General features: G+C 45.6%; 3 protein-coding genes across 3 annotated transcripts in view; all 3 read left to right on the forward strand.

Moving 5' to 3' along the window:
- LOC107572596 (zinc finger and BTB domain-containing protein 45-like) overlaps positions 1–4,219 on the forward strand; it is a 10,895-nt gene extending 6,676 nt beyond the window's left edge. Inside the window, exon 2 of the mRNA XM_016259018.1 lies at positions 3,860–4,219. Coding sequence (XP_016114504.1) covers positions 3,884–4,219 — 336 coding nt within the window. The 5' untranslated portion in view covers positions 3,860–3,883. The remainder of the gene's footprint in view (positions 1–3,859) is intronic.
- Positions 4,220–5,437: 1,218 nt separating this feature from the next.
- On the forward strand, positions 5,438–11,251 carry LOC107572598 (zinc finger and BTB domain-containing protein 45-like). Its single transcript, XM_016259020.1, has 5 exons — positions 5,438–6,379; positions 6,983–7,093; positions 7,388–7,531; positions 7,605–7,869; positions 10,845–11,251. Exons 1-5 carry the CDS (start codon positions 5,459–5,461, stop codon positions 11,162–11,164), a joined length of 1,761 nt encoding a protein of 586 aa, XP_016114506.1. The 5' UTR covers positions 5,438–5,458; the 3' UTR covers positions 11,165–11,251.
- A 3,157-nt stretch (positions 11,252–14,408) lies between these two features.
- LOC107572599 (acyl-CoA dehydrogenase family member 11-like) overlaps positions 14,409–20,000 on the forward strand; it is a gene marked incomplete at its 3' end in the record, with an annotated part of 11,269 nt that continues 5,677 nt past the window's right edge. The window contains exons 1-3 of the mRNA XM_016259022.1: positions 14,409–14,519; positions 15,082–15,314; positions 15,773–15,996. Coding sequence (XP_016114508.1) covers positions 15,084–15,314; positions 15,773–15,996 — 455 coding nt within the window. The remainder of the gene's footprint in view (positions 14,520–15,081; positions 15,315–15,772; positions 15,997–20,000) is intronic.

The raw sequence follows: 20,000 nt of genomic DNA on the forward strand, positions 1-20,000 counted from the left end.
TTTTACCCCGCCCCCCCCCCCCCCCCCCCCCCCCATTTTCAGGGGCTCAAGTGTAATTGGACAAATAAATATAATCATTAATAAAATAAAATAATCACGCTTCTCTGACTGGAACAACGACTCTCGAAACACCATTGGGCTTGAGGAGCAATGTGAGCCCTGAACGTCACGCAACCCCATCATTCCTCCAACAAAGAGGAGTTATCATAGAACTAATCAGAAATAAGTCACTGGAACTAGCACACATGATAAGAGCGGATGATTGTTTGCATGTTTTGTTGTCTACTTACAGATTTAAATACAAAAACAACGATGTGTTACAATAATAAGTGATACATTGATCATAATGAATTAATTTGTCAGGATTGAAAATTAGTCGCACAGAAATAAAGTGGTATTTACCGTTATTACTCAAAAGAAAGAGGGCACATCAGTCGGTTTCTGTTTATTTGTAGTCACAGTATACATCACTAAAACTATGATTAGCCTATATATATTTTATGACATTCGTGGAGCTAAATAAGAACATCAGACAGTCAGATATAAAGAGTCAAGACTTACTGACAGATGAAATATGTTACTAAATAAATAAACGACTGTGATAGCCTATATTTGTCTGTTTTCTTTATGCGGTCGTGTTTACCATGTTTACTATGGTAATGGCTAGCGTAGTCTTTTGCATCCCTTATAAATATTTCTGCCTTGTATGGTGATCATAATCCACATTGTATCTCAAGCAGAAGTTATTTCAAACACTCGCTGCTGTTTGAAAGTGAGTTTTGAGCTCAAATGATTGTAAGAGTCTTTACTGCTGGTGTTATAGCTGTTAACTCTATGCAATGATCCGCGGCGCTGACGCTCTCCAGATGCAGAGAAACTCCTCCTTTGCTCATAGCCACTCCTCTAGCCCCAGCTGGCCCAAGCCCGAAATCCCGGGCCGTTGGCCCCGACGAAGCCCCGCTGAAGTGAAATCCCAGCCGTTGGCCCCGAGGAAGCCCCGCTGAAGTGAAATTCTAGCCGTTGGCCCCGAGGAAGCCCCGCTGAAGTGAAATCCCAGCCGTTGGCTCCGAGGAAGCCCCGCTGATGTGAAATCCTAGCCTTTGGCTCCGAGGAAGCCCCGCTGATGTGAAATCCTAGCTATTGGCCCCGAGGAAGCCCCGCTGATGTGAAATCCTAGCCTTTGGCTGAAATCCCAGCCGTTGGCCCCGAGGAAGCCCCGCCGATGTGAAATCCTAGCTATTGGCCCCGAGGATGCCCCGCTGAGGTGAAATCCCTGGCCGTTGGCCCCGAGGAAGCCCCGCTGATGTGAAATCCTAGCTATTGGCCCCGAGGAAGCCCCGCTGAAGTGAAATCCTAGCTATTGGCCCCGAGGAAGCCCCGCTGAAGTGAAATCCTAGCTGTTGGCCCCGAGGAAGCCCAGCCGAAGTGGCCCTGGCACGTACTAACCCGCTTCTGATCCGACAGTGGAAGCACAGCTATGAACATCAGCAGAGACTGGATTTCTCTTTTGTGATGGTTTGTCAGGCCTTTACTGCAGCTGACTTCAGTTGATGTGTGTTTGTGGCTCTTTCAGCGAGTGAAATGCAGCTCAGTTGTGTTGAGATCAGGAGACTGACCCTGCCATTGCAGAATAATCCATTGTTTTACATTCAGAAACTCCTGGGTGGCTTTTGCTGTATGTTTTGGGTCATTGTTCATGTGTACTATGAAGCACCGCTCAATCAGCTTTGCTGCACTTGACTGAATCTGGACAGAGAGTATATCTCTACACACTTCAGCGTTCATCCGGCTGCTTCTGTCTTCTGTCTCATTATCACTAAACACCAGTAACTCAGAGTCACTGAAGCCATGCACGCTCATGCATCACACTGCTCCGTGTTTAACAGATGATGTGTGTGCTTTGATCATGAGCTGTTCCAAGCCTTCTCCAGACTTCTTTCTTCCCATCATTCTGGTACAGCTTGATCTTAATTCCAGCCGTCCAAAGAGTGCTCTGGCTGTTTTAGATGTTTTTTGGCAAAGTCTAATCTGGCCTTGTTTGCAGCTTGTGGTGAAGCCTCTGTGTTTGCTCTGGTGAAGTCTTCTCTTGATTGTAGACTTTGACAGAGACCCGTCTGCCTCCTGGAGAGAGTTCTTCTCTTGGCTGGATGTTGTGATAGGGTTTTTCTTCACCATGGAGAGGATTCTCCGATCATCCAGCACTGTTGACCTCTGTGAACGTCCAGGTCTTTTTATGTTGCTGAGCTCACCACTGCATTCTTTTTCTCTCAGAATCTACCAAACTGTTGATTTGTTCCTGCTATCTCTCTGATGGATTTGTTTTGTTTTGAAGCCTATCAAACGTCTGTTTCACTTGTATGGAGAGCTCCTTTGACCACATGATGTGGTTCACAGCAACAGCTTCCAAATGGAAATGGCATCACGCGGTTAATCGTCGCAGAAATTGCAAATGCACATTGATTCTCTGCCAGCAGGAGGCGCTGTTGGAGCGGGAGATATAGCGGTTTCCCCGGTAACGGCTGTGATCTAATAAGCACTGCGTTCACAAACGCTACTCTATTAGGCATTACAGGAGAGACAAAATGACATCGAAGCTTTTCTGAAGACACTGGACACTGCTATAATTCAATTGGCCATAATCTAAGTGATAAAAATGAAAGTTTACTCGTATTACACAGCCTGCAGCTCACATCGTGGAGGCTATTGTCAGACCTACACACACATTTCATGAGGAAAGTTATCGTGCACGTTATAATCAGCCCAGAAGTTTTGATTGAATTGCACATGTTTCTACTTTAACATGCAAATGACTTGTTGCACTTATGAATATGATAACGTTCCGGCATCAATTCTAGTAGGATAAAACGTAATTCTGCTTTCGAAACGGTCTGTTTTGCCCTGCCATCATTAGCTGAAGCTGTGTGTGAACGAGCCGCGGCTGCAGAGTGTCTCCGTCTCACGCAGCCAGAGAGATTCTCCGGTGTTCCGCAACAATGCTTAGCTGCCCGCAGATGCGTCTGCCTATAAATCGGCCTAATTTGCAGCACAATCGGCTGATGCAGATTAATTTAAAAATGCAATCGGTCGACCTCTAATCGAGCTTGATTATTCCGCCACCAGGCAAGCGGTCAGAGTGCAGATCAAGGGCTTCCTCCTGCAAATAGCCTACCTTTCGACTTCAGTGTCTGCACGGATTATTTTTGGGACCGGAAAAAGTGAGGTGATGATGGAGTTGACCTCAACACCGTGGTCGGCATCTCATTACTGCAGTAATGCGGTTATCATCACAGCCCTACTGTCCAATTACTTATGGTCCCTTGAATAAGGGGGGAGGTGTATATTAAGGAGCTGTTTTAATTCCTTAACCTTTCATCCAATTGTGATAAGAATACCCTCAAATTAAAGCTCAGAGTGTGCACTTTAAGCCCATATTCTTTAGGAAAGGAAAGGAAAGGAAAGGACGTGATGTGTGGCCAAGTATGGTGTTCCATATTTGGAATATGTGCTCTGCATTTAACCCATCCAAGTGCACACAGCAGTGAGTAGTGAACACACCCGGAGCAGTGGGCAGCATATTGCTGCGGTGTCCGGGGAGCAGTTGGGGGTTCGGTTCTTGCTCAAGGATCTCTCCACAGTCGTGGTATTGAGGGTGGAAGAGAGCGCTGGTTATTCACTCCCCCCACCTACAATCCCTGCTGGACCTGAGACTCGAACCCTTCGGATTACAAGTCCGACTCCCTAACCATTAGGCCACGACTGCCTCATGAAATAATAATAATAATTAATAAATAAAATAATAACATGGGCCTGTGTGCAGATATATATGGACCTAACTGTATATATATCTTTGTGTTTTCAGTGTCACGGGGCGTCTGGTCGGGTCATGGCTTCGGGTTCGGAGGCCGTTCACTACATCCACCTGCATAACTCCAGTCAGTCTGTGCTGGAGGCCCTGAGGTCTCAGCGGCGTAAAGGTCTGTTCTGTGACGTGACGGTGCGCATCCACGACGCGTCTCTGCGGGCTCACGCCTGCGTTCTGGCGGCCGGCAGCCCCTTCTTCCAGGACAAGCTGCTGCTAGGTCACTCTGAGATCTCGGTGCCACCGCTGGTTCCCGCAGAGACGGTCAAGCAGCTGGTGGACTTCATGTACAGCGGCTCGCTGGTGGTGCTCCATTCGCAGGCGCTCTGCATCCTCACCGCCGCCTCCATCCTGATCTAAGTGATAAAAATGAAAGTTTACTCGTATTACACAGCCTGCAGCTCACATCGTGGAGGCTATTGTCAGACCTACACACACATTTCATGAGGAAAGTTATCGTGCACGTTATAATCAGCCCAGAAGTTTTGATTGAATTGCACATGTTTCTACTTTAACATGCAAATGACTTGTTGCACTTATGAATATGATAACGTTCCGGCATCAATTCTAGTAGGATAAAACGTAATTCTGCTTTCGAAACGGTCTGTTTTGCCCTGCCATCATTAGCTGAAGCTGTGTGTGAACGAGCCGCGGCTGCAGAGTGTCTCCGTCTCACGCAGCCAGAGAGATTCTCCGGTGTTCCGCAACAATGCTTAGCTGCCCGCAGATGCGTCTGCCTATAAATCGGCCTAATTTGCAGCACAATCGGCTGATGCAGATTAATTTAAAAATGCAATCGGTCGACCTCTAATCGAGCTTGATTATTCCGCCACCAGGCAAGCGGTCAGAGTGCAGATCAAGGGCTTCCTCCTGCAAATAGCCTACCTTTCGACTTCAGTGTCTGCACGGATTATTTTTGGGACCGGAAAAAGTGAGGTGATGATGGAGTTGACCTCAACACCGTGGTCGGCATCTCATTACTGCAGTAATGCGGTTATCATCACAGCCCTACTGTCCAATTACTTATGGTCCCTTGAATAAGGGGGGAGGTGTATATTAAGGAGCTGTTTTAATTCCTTAACCTTTCATCCAATTGTGATAAGAATACCCTCAAATTAAAGCTCAGAGTGTGCACTTTAAGCCCATATTCTTTAGGAAAGGAAAGGAAAGGAAAGGACGTGATGTGTGGCCAAGTATGGTGTTCCATATTTGGAATATGTGCTCTGCATTTAACCCATCCAAGTGCACACAGCAGTGAGTAGTGAACACACCCGGAGCAGTGGGCAGCATATTGCTGCGGTGTCCGGGGAGCAGTTGGGGGTTCGGTTCTTGCTCAAGGATCTCTCCACAGTCGTGGTATTGAGGGTGGAAGAGAGCGCTGGTTATTCACTCCCCCCACCTACAATCCCTGCTGGACCTGAGACTCGAACCCTTCGGATTACAAGTCCGACTCCCTAACCATTAGGCCACGACTGCCTCATGAAATAATAATAATAATTAATAAATAAAATAATAACATGGGCCTGTGTGCAGATATATATGGACCTAACTGTATATATATCTTTGTGTTTTCAGTGTCACGGGGCGTCTGGTCGGGTCATGGCTTCGGGTTCGGAGGCCGTTCACTACATCCACCTGCATAACTCCAGTCAGTCTGTGCTGGAGGCCCTGAGGTCTCAGCGGCGTAAAGGTCTGTTCTGTGACGTGACGGTGCGCATCCACGACGCGTCTCTGCGGGCTCACGCCTGCGTTCTGGCGGCCGGCAGCCCCTTCTTCCAGGACAAGCTGCTGCTAGGTCACTCTGAGATCTCGGTGCCACCGCTGGTTCCCGCAGAGACGGTCAAGCAGCTGGTGGACTTCATGTACAGCGGCTCGCTGGTGGTGCTCCATTCGCAGGCGCTCTGCATCCTCACCGCCGCCTCCATCCTGCAGATCAAGACCGTGATCGATGAGTGCACGCAGATCATCTCGCAGAGACGTGCCGCCGCCGGGGCCACCCTGCCCAAGCAGGAGGAGAAGAGCTGCGAGAGCACCGCGCCGCTGCAGGGCTTCGCCTACGACTGCGGCTCCGACATGACGGCCGTGCTGGGGGGCGGGGCTCCAGGGGACGGGGGCGGAGTCAGCGCACTGATGCCCCTCGGCGAGGTTGGGGCCATGTGCAGAGGGGAGGGGCTGGGAGGGGCCATGTGTCGAGGAGATGGGATGGGTGTGGCAGGGGGTGTGGTCATGTGCAGAGGGGAGGGGCTGGGTGTGTCTGGGGGCGGGGCTATGCTGAAGCCCACCAGCTGCTCGCAGGAGATGGGCTACATGCTGAACGCGGAGCGCGGCGCAAGCTCAGCGAACGAGAACATCGCGGCGAACGAGCGCGACGGAGGGGCAGAGTACAGCGGCGTGGGGGAGGAGCTGGTGGGCGGGGTGGAGCACTTCAGTGAAGACGAGGAGAGAGACGCGGACCGAGACGCCGAGAGAGACCGGCAGACACCGCACACGCGCAAACAGAGACAGCCACTGAGACTGCAGGTAACGTTAACACTGATCCTCTTTACAAGCCACTGCTACCCTGTCAGATTTTACTACCTCCCTTTACAGTAGTAGCATTTGACAATGAAAAATGCTACCTGTCAAATTAGGGTTTATTAACATCTGCACCTATCCCAACCCTAAACCTACCCTTACAGTAATGCAAACACAGTAATTATTGTAGTTCAGCATGAGAAAAATTATGCAATATTGATGTGCACATGCGCAGTAAACCCTGGTAGGACAATCTGATGGGTAGGATAAAATGTTAGGACACCGTTTCATGATTTAGCGCCATGGTCTTAATTTCCACAGTTGCACAAATCCGTTTTACCGCACAGCCCAACTCTGTTTTTCCTCCCTCTTCGTTAACATCTTGCCTACATGATCTTAAAGTTTGGATGGATCAAAATTTCTTAAAATTGAATACTAAAAAATTTGATTTTGTTAGTTAGCCCTAAACCTCTGTCTCCTCTCATTGTAGTTATAGTTAATCCTTCCCCCATTATAGGTTATCTATTAATGCAATGTAAAGCGTGCTTGGGTTTTGAAAGGCGGTGTTTGAATGGAACTGCGTTTGGTGAGCGTGAGGACTGTGTGCAGGTGCTGGGTGGAGAGCATGTGGTGGTGAAGAACGAGGGTGTGCAGGATGGAGACGGTCTGTTTGAGATGGACGAGAGAGGAAACACAGCGCATCAGCCCGCCTACGCACAGGTACGACAAGCACCACCTCCTGTCACAGCAATATGGAGCAATCGTGAGGGGAATCCCTTGCTACAAATAACCCACAGTTCTTTGCATCAGCGTGAACACTACTGTGAAACGATGATGGCAGCTGCACGCTCTACTGCAAGTCATGTTAACTTTTTCAGCTAAAAAAAACAATACAAACAGCAAATCGATTCGATTCATAATGTTTTGGTTCGATTCGAGAACAGCTCTGGGCGTCTAAAGACGGCAGACACGTGTGCGTGCGTATGTGTGTGTGTGTGTGTGTGTGTGTTTCAGGGCGGCTTCTACGAGGACTCGGCCGTGTTCTCGGGTGGTTTCTGGCCTCAGGCGGATCCGCAGGTGTCTCTGGGCTCAAATCCTCGCGGCAGGGTCACCAAACCCCCGTCTCCGCCGCCGGCCTCCCAGAACCTCAGCAGCCAGGTCTGCCGGCCCATCGCGGTTAAGCTATGCGCGCCGGTGCGCTCGGCTAACGCTAGTTCGTCTGTGTTCGCAGATGCTGTTCCAGTTTCCTACCAGCGAATCACAGCAGCCGTCCTTCTTCGTGGGCGGACCCATGGTGATTGACAGCCTGGCTGAGTCGTGCCAGCAGGCCCCGCCCCCCACCTCCCTGACCCCGGCTCCGCCCCCCTCCACCCCAGCATGCCTGGCGGGGCCCAGCTTCGCGCCGCAGGGCTCAGAGACGTCCTTCGACTGCAGCCACTGCGGGAAATCACTGCGCTCCCGCAAGAACTACAGCAAGCACATGTTCATCCACTCCGGTACGGGCTTCAGTTACAATAACAACTCCATTAATATCAAAGTACTTTCTGAGTCACTTAGGTCAAGTGATTTGTTATGACTCAGATTTAATTAGCTGCTCTCTGGACAGCCAGCTAAACCAGTGTCCTGTACTACACATCAGAAGCGCTGCAGGTCCAGCATGTGTATGAAGTAGGACTGCATCAAACCATTATTTTGATAATCGATTAATCTAACGATTATTAGAATGGTTAACCGATTAATCATGAATTATTTCACTGATTAATCAGTAGACTTTGGTTATTTAGCTTTTGGAGTTAGTTAAAATAGTGTTATACATAATAAATAAAGGTAATTCATTATGTAATACATTATGTAAAAAAAAAAATCATATTATGTAATTACAATTATTATATACAAATAAATATATTTGGCGCACAAAATGAGATGGCAGAGAAACTCTTATTCACCATTTAATTAGCTATATGTGAAGGTAACTGAATGACACGTCATTCTGCCTAACATCTCCTTTTGTAAGTCATTTGGATAAGAAACCACATAATCTCTCTTAAAATACCGTATAGGGTTATGATAATCTAAACAGTCCTGAGCTAGCTCAAGCTTTGATCTCTGCAAACCAAACCATCACTTTAATTAAATGTTTTTCCCACTAATATAGAGATTTGATCGTTAGCTTTAGCTCCACACTGGAGAGCTGCTTTATAACACAAAATCAGGTTGTAATTCTAACTGAAAGCGACACTGACTCTGGTTTTTCATGTTTAATACTGTAAATCTTCTTGATTTAAGGCTATCTATTGCATAAAGCACTATATAAATAAACGTGAGGTGACTGGACTTTACTGGAGTACCGAACAAACATCCACATCGCTGTAATCAGATGCTGTCTTCACTGAGGATCAGTATCTGGGGCTCATCTAGTTGTCCTGGTCTCCGCTGATATTCAGAGCTGTAGAGGTCCTCTCTAGGTGCTGATCCACCATCTGGTCTGAATACGTACTGGATCCGGGTGACTGCAGTGACCCTCTGATCTGGATACAGACTGGATCTGGTGGCTACGGTGACCTCGGAATAAGAGAGAAACAGACTAATATTAGCGTAGATGCCATTCTTCTAACAATGTAGCAAGTACATCGGGTGTTATGGGAATTAACATTTGACATTGAGAGCATAGGTCGTAATTTAGATGCAGAGGTTTTAGGTCAGAGTTTAGGTGTTTTATCAGAGTTTAGCAGTAAGAAATTGCTCTTCCAGTTTTTTTATATCGACTATGCATTCCGTTTCGGGGTGCAACGGATCGTAGGTGATCCGCGATCCGTACGGACCAGGCCCCACGGTTCGGCACGCATGTGATTCGCTGTTTTCTATGCACTCAGGCGCTGCCGCCACACGAGAAGCATGCACACGCAGAGAGAGACACTGTGTGAACACCGAATTGATTCCTCTTTCACATACACACAAAGTTCTGATACAATACCCGTTTTGGCAAGTATTCTAGTAAAAACAGTCGGCTATGTCTTAAGTGAATGTAAACCGCTGGGAAAGAAACCGGATGTGTGTCAGTATTAGGTCCGTGCATTTGGTCTTCAAGAGACAGCAGCCAATAAATACCTGCCTCTGCTAATCAAATAACACTACAGCTCTAACAAAGATTAATCTGTATTTAACTTGTGCAGTGAGCACTATTGTGTTATTTTACACTGTTATTACATTTCTGCACCTGAATAATACTGTTTCTGACTTTATTTGTAACTGTGTTATGTTGTATTCATCAATGCTTGTAATTTGTGTAATTGTTTTTATTTTATTACTAACTTTATTAGGTAAGCTAGTATTTTGTGCTGTGGTATAGAAGTACTTAAAGTAAGCTTTCACAAAATTATTATTTTTTTTTTTTGCTGATCCGAAAAATTATCCGATCCGTGACTCAAAATCCGTAATATGATCCGAACCGTGAGTTTTATGATCCGCTGCACCACTAATTTCTGCAAAGAAATATAGAGCTGAGTATCATCAGCATAACAGTGAAAGCTAACACCGTGTTTCCTGATGATGTCTCCCAAGCGTAACATGTAAAGCGTGAAGAGTAACGGCCCTAGTACTGAGCCTTGAGGTACTCCATACTGCACTTGTGATCGATATGATACCTCTTCATTCACTGCTACGAATTGATGGCAGTCATATTGCTTACAATTTGATCTCTAATAGTATCGATCTTAGAAGTAAAGTAATTCATAAAGTCATTACTGCTGTGCTGTTGGGGAATGTCAACACCTGTTGATGCTTTATTTTTTGTTAATTTAGCCACTGTATTGAATAAATACCTGGGGTTATGTTTGTTTTCTTCTAAAAAGAGAAGAAAAGTAGTCAGATCTAGCAGTTTTTAATGCTTTTCTGTAGGATAGGTTACTTTCCCGCCATGCAATACGAAATACCTCTAGTTTTGTTTTCCTCCAGCTGCGCTCCATTTTCCGGGCTGCTCTCTTTAGGGTGCGAGTGTGCTCACTATACCACGGTGTCAGACTGTTCTCCCTAATCTTCCTTAAGCGTAAAGGAGCAACTGTATCTAAAATGATAGAAAAGAGAGAGTCCATAGTTTCTGTTAAATCAAGTTGTTCTGAGGTTTTGGATATGCTGAGGAATTGGGATAACTCCCTAATCTTCCTTAAGCGTAAAGGAGCAACTGTATCTAAAATGATAGAAAAGAGAGAGTCCATAGTTTCTGTTAAATCAAGTTGTTCTGAGGTTTTGGATATGCTGAGGAATTGGGATAAATCAGGAAGATTACTTACAAAGCAGTCTTTTGTGGTAGAAGTGATGGTTCTACCATACTTGTAACAAGGAGTAGAATTTACAGTTTTAGCTATATGAAGTTTGCACAAGACTAGATAATGATCTGAGATATCATCGCTTTGCTGCAGAATTTCAACACCATCAACATCAATTCTGTATGTGTGTGTGTGTGTGTGTGCAGGTCAGAAGCCGCATCAGTGCAGCATCTGCTGGCGCTCCTTCTCTCTGCGTGACTATCTGCTGAAGCACATGGTGGTGCACACGGGTGTGCGTGCGTTCCAGTGCTCCGTCTGCAGCAAGCGCTTCACGCAGAAGAGCTCTCTGAATGTTCACATGCGCACACACCGTGTGGAGCGCACCTTCACCTGCGGCGTCTGCCACCGCGCCTTCACCCACCGCACGCTGCTCGAGAGACACGCCCTGCAGCACCACACGCCCACCAAACCACCCACCAATCACCTGCAGCAGGGCGGCGCCAGCGGACCCGGCTCCGCCTCCTAGAGACAGGGACGACCGTCGGGGGAGAGAGGAGGCGCAATCCCAGGAGCTTTAACACTCGCACACTCACACTCACTCTCTCACACACACACACACTCTCTCTCTCACACACACAAAACACGCGCACACACACACACTCTCTCACACACACTCTCTCACACTCACACACACTCTCACTCTCACACACACTCTCACTCTCACACACACTCACACACACACACTCTCACACTCACACACACACACTCTCACACACACACACTCACACACACTCTCACTCTCACACACTCTCACTCTCACACTCTCACATACACTCTCGCTCTCACACACACACACACACACACACACACACTCTCTCACTCTCTCAGACACTCACACACACACACACACACTCACACACACACTCTCACAGACACTCACACACACACTCTCACAGACACTCACACACACACTCTCACAGACACTCACACACACACTCTCACAGACACTCACACACACACTCTCACAGACACTCACACACACACTCTCACAGACACTCACACACACACTCTCACAGACACTCACACACACACTCTCACAGACACTCACACACACACTCTCACAGACACTCACACACACACTCTCACAGACACTCACACACACACTCTCACAGACACTCACACACACACTCTCACAGACACTCACACACACACTCTCACAGACACTCACACACACACTCTCACAGACACTCACACACACACTCTCACAGACACTCACACACACACTCTCACAGACACTCACACACACACTCTCACAGACACTCACACACACACTCTCACAGACACTCACACACACACTCACACACACACACACACTCACACACACACAGACACACACACACACACACTCTCACAGACATTCTCACAGACACACACACACACACTCTCACAGACACTCACACACACACTCTCACAGACACTCACACACACACACTCTCACAGACAGACACACACACACACACTCTCACACACACACACTCTCACAGACACACACACACACTCTCACACACACTCTCACACACACACACACACACACACACTCTCACAGACACACTCTCGCTCTCAGCAGTGGTGTCTATGGAGTGTCGCGACGCCTCTTCGGCCCAGAAAACCTCATAAACACACAAACCTCATGGAATAACTCACACTAAACACAAACACACAGTCCTGCGCGTGTGATGCCGGGGACTTTAACGTCTTTTCAATGTTTTACGTGTTTGATCTGTTTTGTACATGTCTTCATGGACTCATCAGAAACCACAGTGACCTCAGGACCAGAAGAGACTTCGGAGCGCATTTATTACCTCCATTTTTATTTCAGCATCAACCTCCATTTTTACATTTTGTATCAAGTATATGCATAAATCTTAATGCTATTTTTATGGTGAAACGATATGTAAGAGTTTTATGTGCTGGGAGGATCATGTATTCTGCTCTGCTTTGGGCTTGGTATCTAGCATGTGCTCGCGTGACGCTGCATGAAGCTGCATTAAATGCATTGTGACGTTTCATGACGTGTCTCCTTCATTTATCCTTTCTTGTCATGCTTTATGGCAGGTACATTTAGACCGTTTCATGCTTTTTTTCTTTTAGAAATATAGCAATGTTCTGTGCCATTTAAATTAGGCCACTGTTGCTAGATCTTCAGCATCTGCTGTACTCTGTAAACAGCATGCATCATTAATGAGCTGAATAGTGGCTCTGTGATGTTTGATGGAGGATCTGTTGTTCGAGTCACTGAAGAACCTTCATCCACTGCACCGGTGAAGAATAAAACCAATCTTTCTCTTAGTCCGGGGTGATTAAACTATGACTAGATTAAACTGGTAAGGACTTCTTATTTAATCTACCCTTTGTTCATTTCAAAGCTGTGTACTTTAATCAGTCATTAAAACTAACCACGTTATATTCGTGTGAATGTATACCCTTTATCCTCCTCGGAATCACCCTGAAAACAAGCTCTTAAATAGGCTTTCTACACTTCACATTACAGCATTCACACACACTTCTACGGTGGCAGAGAAGTGCAAAGCAAATCACAATTCTGAAAACACAACAATTCAGAAAACATTACAAGAAGTCAGAAAACACAAGGACAATTCAGTCAAACCGGAAGAGGTGGGTATAGTTTGAGACAGCGCCATTGGTTTGGGATTACTAACCGCTGACTGGACGAGACATCTGTCAATCACCGTATACAGAGAAGAACCAGCCGAAGAACAGCAGAGTCCTGCTAGAAAGTGCGGAGATGGTGTTAAAGTAGCTCAGTTTACATGTATTGTATGAATTGCTCTTACTCTGGAATAAAGAATACGGAGTGTATATTTACATTTAGTTAAAAGTGGCTATAAATCATCAGCTCCAGTGGCGCAGATGGATAAGTGTGAGTCTTTGGCTTTTTGAAGCGATCGACCCGGGTTCGATCGTTTTCAAATCTCGTATCACATCGTAAAGGCATTTATTTTCAATAAAAATTAAGGAAATAATCAAAAAGTTGAAAATAAAGTATGGGGTAGGGTTAGGGTAGGTGTAGGGAGGGCTTTATTGTAGCAATAAAGTGGCATCCATTTCATAATTAAAATTATAATTTACACTCAATACGTTATTATTGCATACTGTTTTATAATGTACTACAATACTGAAGTGCAGATAATTGCCACTATTTGCAACAAGTAGTATACTGGATAGTAGAAATCCTGCTATTTTAACATAGTGTAACTAGAATCCATTGCTAATACGAGATTTGAAAAGGGAGAAAAATAAGTTCGGCAGAAGGCGGGATCGAACCCGGGTCGATCGCTTCAAAAAGCCAACGACACGCACTTATCCTTCTGCGCCACTGGAGCTGATGAGTTACAGCCACGTTTAACTAAATGTAAATATACACCCCGTATTGTTTATTCCAGAGTAAGGGCAATTCATACAATACATGTAAACTGAGCTACTTTAATAGCATCTCCGCACTTTCTAGCAGGACTCTGGTGTTCTTCGGCTGGTTCTTCTCTGTATACGGTGATTGACAGATGTCTCGTCCAGTCAGCGGTGAGTAATCCCAAACCAATGGCGCTGTCTCAAACTATACCTACCTCTTCCGGTTTGTCTTTGTGTTTTCTGAATTGTGATTTTGTTTTCTGAATTGTCGTTGTGTTTTCTGAATTGTGATTTGCTTTGCACTTCTCGGCCACCGCACACTTCAGATCAAGACCTGTCACTCACAGTAGATGAACAGCGCATGCGCCGGACTCGCGGCTGCGTTCACTTCGGTCGTGTGTCGTCGTGTCGGGTTGTTTGTGCTGTCTGGAGACGCTGAACACGCAGGATCGGTGAGCGGCGCGAATATGCTACAGATATAGACAGACACAGCCCGAATACGCTGAGATATAGCGCACATCTCCGAGATCCAGTGCACCTTCAGTTTCTGTTTGAGAGCTGAGAGCTGTTTGCGCTTATTTGAAGTTCCGTGTGATTTGTTTGTGTAGGTTTGCTGTGTTTTATGGTCATTTTCCTTGAAGTATGTTGTATAAAGGTTCAGAGAGAGGAATGAGAGCGCTGAATGTTAGTAGGTGAGAGTTCACAGGTCAGCGGTCAGCAGTTTCACTGATTAATGCAGAGCTTCTCTCTTCAGCCAATAATAACAAAGCCTTATGTAGGTGATGAGATGACCTTTGACCTGCAGGACGAGCTGGGTAACCTTGGGTAACAGACAGCTCTGTGTGTGTGTGTGTGTGTGTGTGTGTGTGTGTGTGTGTGTGTGTGTGTGTGTGTGTGTGTGTGTGTGTGTGTGTGTGTGTGTGTGTGAGGGAGTGAGTGAGTGAGTGTGTGTGTGTGTGTGTGTGTGTGTGTGTGTGTGAGTGTGTGTGTGTGTGTGTGTGTGTGTGTCGACAGTAATGGCAGTCCAGCTGTGTTGCCGGGGTCAGCGCGTGGCTCTGCTCATGCTCAGCAGGAGTGTGTCTCACAGCAGTGTCTCCATCAGCGAGCCGGACTCTCACACACACACACCTGCGCCGTTCTCCCGCTCCTCCATCGGGACCTTCTTCCAGGAGCGACCTCTGCTCACAAACCCCTTTACCCAGGATGCACTGCTCCGGGCCTACCTGCAGCGCCACCTACCTGATCAGGTACATCTCCCAGGAGTGTGTGTGTGTGAGAGCAGGTGTGTCTGAGCAGGAGTGTGTGTGCTGATGGTGTGTGTGTGTGTGAGCAGGAGTGTGTGTGTGTGTGAGCAGGAGTGTGTGCTGATGTGTGTGTGTGCTGATATGTGTGTGTGTGTGTGTGTGCGTATGTGTGTGTGTGCTGATATGTGTGTGTGTGTGTGTGTGCGTATGTGTGTGTGTGCTGATATGTGTGTGTGTGTGTGTGTGCGTATGTGTGTGTGTGCTGATATGTGTGTGTGTGTGTGTGTGCGTATGTGTGTGTGTGCTGATATGTGTGTGTGTGTGTGTGTGCGTATGTGTGTGTGTGCTGATATGTGTGTGTGTGTGTGTGTGCGTATGTGTGTGTGTGTGTGTGTGCTGATGTGTGTGTGTTTGAGCAGGTGTGTGTGCTGATGTGTGTGTGTGTGTGTGTGTGTGTGCAGCAGGTGCAGCGGGATCTCCTGCTCTTCGGTGAGCGGCTGGTCTCTGAGATCGAGGCTCTGGGTCGTCAGTGTGAGCTGAGTCCTCCTGTGCTGCAGCGCTATGACGCCTGGGGCCGCCGCGTGGACCGCATCCTCACCTGCGATGCCTGGACACGCCTCAAACACATCTCTGCACAGGAGGGCCTGGTGGCAGCGGGGTACGAGCGCACCTATGGAGATTGGAGGTCAGAACACACACACACACACACACACACACTAACACAACACAGCACACACACACACACACTTGTACACTCTCTCTCTCACACACACACACACACACTAACACAACACAGCACACACACACACACACTTGTACACTCTCTCTCTCACACACACACACACACACTAACACAACACAGCATACACACTCATACACTCTCACACACACACACTAACACAACACCGCACACTCATACACTCTCACACACACACTAACAAAACACAGCACACACACACTAACACAACACAGCACACACACTCATACACTCTCACACACACACACTAACACAACACCGCACACTCATACACTCTCACACACACACTAACAAAACACAGCACACACACACACTAACACAACACAGCTCACACACACACACACACTAATACACTCTCTCTCACGCACACACACACTAACACAGCACAGCACACACACACACACACAAACACACCGGAATCAGTCAGGATCACAGAAGTCAGAAAGAGCGTTATTACCAAGTAAGTTTACACACACAAGGAATTTGACTTGACGACAGGAGCCTCCATTTATATGAATAACACAGTAGAGATTAAATGTAACAATAATATAAGAAAAATTTAATTAAATAATGCACCATATACAGAAATAGAAGTATAGAAAAAAAAATTAGGTAACACTTTACTTGAAGGGGTGTGCATAAGACTGACATGACACCTTCATAATCATGGCACGACACATGTCATGAATATGAAGGAGGTTTTATGCATGTTTATGACAACTGTCATTAAGTGTCATTCGCTCAGTTATGTCATTTGTAATGCAAATATGACATTATTTGACCTAACCCTACCCCTACCCTTACCCCTAACCATAGCCCATAACAAAGACATCTCAAACAATGTCAGCTTTGCATTAAAAATTACATAACTGAGCGAATGACACTTAATGACAGTTGTCATAAACATGCATAAAAAACTTCATATTCATGACATGAGTCATGTCATGATTATGAAGGTGTCATGTCAGTCTTATGCACACCCCTTCAAGTAAAGTGTAACCAAAAAGTATTGTTTAAATGAATGTACAGGTATGTTATTTACAAGTGTGCAGTTTACAAATGTACAAGTTTCGGATTCTATAAATATGTATTCTATAAATATGTCAGTTATGTTGGACAATGTATAGTAATGAAAGATTAATTGTTCAGGCTGAATATAGCCTGTGGGTAAAACTGTTCTTGTGCCTGGCTGTTCTGGAGGTAACAGTACCTGAATTTCGGAGCTGGTACACAACGGTACCTTTTTTCGGTACTTTACTCTCTGTGTAATTAACATTTGTTAAAAAACATTTATTTCAGTGAAAAAATTAGTCCAAAAGTCTCAGGTTGTTGAGACTGCACCAGACAGCCAGCTCTTTAACCTCCTGACTGTAAGCAGACTCATCACCGTCCTGAATGAAGCCGATGACTGTAGTGTCGTCTGCGAACTTCAGGAGCTTGACAGAAGGTAAGCATCCTCTTTGGCGTGACGAAGCTGTTTGAGTTTCCCAGTAAACCACGGTTTATCATTATTAAATTATAAGAATGTCCTGGTAGGAATGCACATATCTTCACAGAAACTGATATAAGATGTTACAGTCTCTGTGAGCTCGTCCAGATCGGTGGCAGCAGCTTCAAAAACACTCCAATCAGTGAGGTTGAAGCAGGCTTGTAGATCCCGCTCTGCTTCATTAGTCCATCTTTTAACAGTCCTTAATACGGGTTTAGCTGATTTCAGTTTCTGCCTGTAGGTCGGTATAAAATGAACCAAACAGTGATCAGAGAGCCCCAAAGCTGCCCGTGGAACAGAGCGCTATGCATCTTTTATTGCTTTGTAACAGTGATCCGATATATTACTGTCTCTGGTGGGGCATGTAATGTGCTACTTGTATTTTGGCAGTTCACGGGAGAGATTTGCTTTATTAAAATCTCCAAGAAAGATTAAAATAGAGTGTGCGTACCTTTGCTCCATTTGGTCCGGAGGCACGTACACATTCACGAGAATGAAAGAGGAAAACTCCCGCGGCGAGTAGAACAATTTACAGTTTATGAAGAGCACCTCTAAAGTAGGAGTTCTCATCTTTTCCAGCGTTGTTACTAGGGATGTGCAACAGTGATCGAGTACTCGAGTACTCGACCGTGACAGCGATGATCGATCATGTAAACGATGATCACATTTTTATTTATTTTTTCCCCCTGATTGGTTATAGCAGCACTTTGGGCGGCGCCCTGAGCAGGGCTCTACAGTGCGACCATTTCAGTTGCATTTGCGACTGAAAACTACTGCGTGCGACTATGAAAATATATTTAGAAGCCCCAGTGCGACTGACCAGATCATCATCATACTTGTGATTGTGATCGCTGAGGGGAGCTTCAAAGCTTTCTACGTGTTTTTGCAGCGTTGAGTAATGTATCACAGACATATCTCATGAATCCTTTCATAAGCAAAGTATAGACGGTGTAAATAAGAGATTCATCGCGCAGTGTAGAGAGCTTCGTTAATTATAAATGTGAGATCGCGATGAACTAAGATGAGTGACAGCGTTTAATGATTTTTAAGGGAGTTTGCAAACGTGATACTGATTTAATACAACAGTTAAATAGACAAGAAGTTAATATTAAGTGACTTACATTGTCTGACTATAACACTATTGCCTGATTTTGCTCTATTTCGTGTTGAAAATAGTTTAAAACAAAGACACAGCAGAGCCGCTGCGCATCTCTAAAAGCAAACACAGCGGTGTTTCGATTATGAATGAACGTGCGTTTCTGAAGGAATCCAGTGAGTCAGTGATTCACGATTACACATTCATAAAGACAGTCACGTGCTTCATTCCTGAATGATTCAGCTGTTCGAATGAATCAATTGAATTAATGATTCAGTGATAAAAATCAGTGACTTGCCGCCACCTGCTGGTGGATTTAGTTTCATTTTTAAAGTATCTTTTCAGTTCTTTAAATCATTTAATATTTCTATATTCAACATTTTTTTAAAACATTAAATTTTTTTTAGGAGCACAAGCGCTCCTAAAAAGAAAAATAAGCGTAGAGCCCTGGCCCTGAGCTCTGATTGGTTAGCTTGCCACAGGATGCATCAAAAGAAGAAAGCGAATCATGGCCTCAAAGTCACGTAGTGATGTCTGGCTTCACTTTGAGAAGACAGATGAAAATACAGTTCAGTGCAAGCTGTGCAGCGCCATGCTGTCACACAAATCTACAACAAGTACAATGCGCTATCATCTAACATTTGTACATAAAATGTCTGGCGATAACAGAGCGGCAACTTAGACGAGTATTGCATCATTTGCCGTTAGACCAAAATGCAACGCAGGCAGAACAGAGAAGATGATGCAGCTAATCGCTGAAATGGTGGTGAAAGATTTGCTGCCCATTAGTTTCGTCGACGGAGAAGTATTTAAAGATTTCATGCATTACGTTGAGCCCGAGTATGACATTCCGTCACGCAAAACAGTCACGGCAAGAATAGATGCTCTATATGAAAAGACTGCTTCTTCACTGAAGGACAGACTGTCAAAGACAATAGTGACACTAATGTAGTCTATATTGCTTTTACTTGTTTTTTTTATATTATTATTATTACTGATGTTATAATAATGCAGCCGTGCTTTTTTTCATCATATTTGTGGGCATAATTCAATTCATATGGCTTCAAAAATGCACAGGCGATTTATGGATAATAACTTAAAAATAAAACTTAATTACAACTATTACACTTAATAACGTACAAACACAATTCCAAAAAAGTTGGGTTACATCTGAACACCAACTTTTGTAAAGCTTTAGAAACACAATCCAGCACCTCTGGTTTTCCCCGTTAACTCCGCGATGCGATCCGCTCTGAACAGCTGGAAGCCCGGCAGATGAAGCCCGTTGTCCGGAATGGCTTCACTCAGCCAGGTTTCACTGAAGCACAGTGCAGCAGAGTTTGAAAA

This window comes from Sinocyclocheilus grahami, unplaced genomic scaffold, assembly GCF_001515645.1.
Source record: "Sinocyclocheilus grahami isolate Dianchi unplaced genomic scaffold, SAMN03320097.WGS_v1.1 scaffold1780.1, whole genome shotgun sequence".
Classification (NCBI taxonomy): Eukaryota; Metazoa; Chordata; class Actinopteri; order Cypriniformes; family Cyprinidae; genus Sinocyclocheilus; species Sinocyclocheilus grahami.